The 2,564-nt window shown below is 43.2% G+C and overlaps 1 protein-coding gene across 1 annotated transcript; it reads right to left on the bottom strand.

Moving 5' to 3' along the window:
- Positions 1-862: 862 nt before the first annotated feature.
- Positions 863-2,272, bottom strand: CHRM2 (cholinergic receptor muscarinic 2). Its single transcript, XM_024195722.1, has one exon. The coding sequence runs from the start codon at positions 2,270-2,272 to the stop codon at positions 863-865; it is 1,410 nt and encodes a 469-aa protein (XP_024051490.1).
- Positions 2,273-2,564: the final 292 nt, after the last annotated feature.

Raw genomic sequence — 2,564 nt, forward strand, 5'->3', positions numbered from 1 at the left:
AAGGCTGATTGAAAAAAAATACAACTTCCTGGGGGATGGTACATAAAAGAGCTTAAGTGAGCTAAATCCTCAAAGACTTTGGCTTATAAGGGCTTCAAGACAGTCTCTGTGGTACAGCAAGCTGGGAAGGACCTCCTTTTTTCCCTTTCATTTTCATCTTCATTGGCACCATGGGAGCAACCCCCCCAGTAAGAGAAAGCTGATATGCTTGGAACAATGGATAGTGACTCATGGGATCCACGGTGAGATAAAGACTAATTTTGTCGGATATATTTATGGTGATGGGAGAGGGGTAAAGATACTATATTAGCTGTCATAGTTAGCCTATCTTTAAGTTTCTCAACATGAGACCCTGACAAAAATAATTGTCAGCTTTTAACTTTGGAAATAATCTTTGCAAGATGAGTTTGAATTGCTCAGTGTCTCTCTATCTCCTCTACCCTCCCCTCTCCAATTAGGTATGTTTCATTTGTTGTCAAAGTGTCCTTACATTTTTTTCTTCAGACAGACAGATACATACACAAAGATTATTGTTATTCTATAAGAATGGACAAAAATCATAGACTCAAAAAGCCCTTCTGCATGATACCATGAGAGAACAAGGAACTGTGCCTCAAGTCCACATTCCCTACTGACCCCTCATTCAGTCACCATTTCCCCAAGACCCATTGATGATAATAATAATAATAATAATAATAATTAAAAAAAGGTTTTAAGTGCAGTTCTCAAAGACACAGCTGACACCCCAGGTCAGTGACTCCACTAGGCTCCTTGATTGCATGTTCCACACTAGAGCATAAAGTGCTATGGCATTGTTTTTTAAAACTTGGAACTTTTCCCCTCTTTCCACAATTTTTATTTTTTACCTTGTGGCGCCTATGTTCTTGTAATGACACATAAGGAGGTGCTTAAAGGTTTTCTTAAAGGTAGCATTGCAGAGCGCGTAGCAGGCAGGGTTGATGGTGCTGTTGATATAACAGAGCCAGTAACCAATAGTCCATACAGTGTTGGGGATGCAGGAGACGCAGAAACTGTTGATGAGAACTATCACATTGTATGGTGTCCAGGTAATGATGAAGGCCAAGAGAATAGCCAAGATAGTCCTGGTCACTTTTTTTTCTCTAGAAGGGGGTGGTTTCCTTTTGGCTGGCTGCTTGGTCATCTTGACAATTTTACGGGCCACATTGTTTTGCTTCTCGTCCCCATTTTGGCCATTAGTACCTACAATCTCCACGGTGGTGTTGGTTGGGGCACAGCAGTCACCCTTTTGGGACTTAGTGACTATCCTGATGCACGTCAGCTTGGAATTCTCCTCTTTCGAGTGGACTTGGGAGACAGAAGCCTTGGTGGCCTCTTTGGTAGCTTCATCCTCCTTCACATTGGAAGCAACCACGCTGATGGAAGTGGAGTCATTAGAGCTCTCCTTCTCCTCCCCTGGAATGCAGTTCTCTGTCACAGCCTCTCCTGTGGCTTTACCATTCTGAATTTTGCTGTGCTCCAACCCATCCTCACTCGTTGGGATGTTGTTATTGTTTGGTTTCACTATTTTACTTTGGACCAAACTGGGAGAAACTGGATCCTGGGTTTGTGCTGGTTCCTTTTTTCCTTTTTTTATCCTGCTCTTGCTGGCACGAGATATCTGCCAGTAGAGGATGGTCATGATGATAACAGGCAGGTAGAAGGCTGCAATAGCAGTGCCAAAGGTGACAGCAGCATTGGAAAAAAATTGGATGTAGCACTCCCCGTCAGGAACAGTTCTTTCCCCAACAATGAACTGCCAGAACAGAATCGCAGGTGCCCACAAGATGAAGGACAGCACCCAAGCAGCTGCAATCATCATACCCGCCATCTTAGTGGTCCTCTTTACAGGGTACGACAGAGGCTTGGTGACACAAAAATATCTGTCAAAGCTGATGATGAGAAGGTTCATGACAGAGGCATTGCTGACCACATAATCAAGAGCCAGCCAGAGGTCACACACCACGGGCCCCAAGGGCCAGTAGCCAATCACAGTGTAAAGTGTGTACAGGTTCATAGAAAAGACACCAATAATCAAGTCGGCACATGCCAAGCTGAACAGGAAGTAGTTGTTGACAGTCTGCAGGTGCCTGTTGACTTTGATGGACACCATGACCAGGATGTTCCCAATGATGGTCACGAGACTGAGAGATCCTGCTACCAGGACTATGAAGACCACCTCAACAGTTTTATAGGGACTCCCCAGTGCCATAACATCCTCGGCGGAGGAGTTTATGTAAGTTGAGTTATTCATTTCTGTGTCTCTAACAAGAAACCCGATGACCAATTATCACTTAAACCTGCAGAGGAAAGAAAACAAAAGAAATCTCATTATGAAATTAGCCTTTTGATTCTGGCAAATGGAGCCCAGAAAAAAATGTGTATGGAAAGAACTTCAATGTAGCAGATTGTGGTTTGGCAGAAGCACATGGGCATGGTTTATCTAAAACATTCTGCTGTTTGTAATTTCCTGTTGGGAATAATATATAGAGGTGATTAAATTAAAGCTTGAACCAGGATGCAAAATTTGGATCCAGACCTAGATT

Source organism: Terrapene carolina, unplaced genomic scaffold (genome assembly GCF_002925995.2).
Source record: "Terrapene carolina triunguis isolate 2854851 unplaced genomic scaffold, T_m_triunguis-2.0 Scaffold247, whole genome shotgun sequence".
In the NCBI taxonomy this organism is placed as follows: Eukaryota; Metazoa; Chordata; order Testudines; family Emydidae; genus Terrapene; species Terrapene triunguis.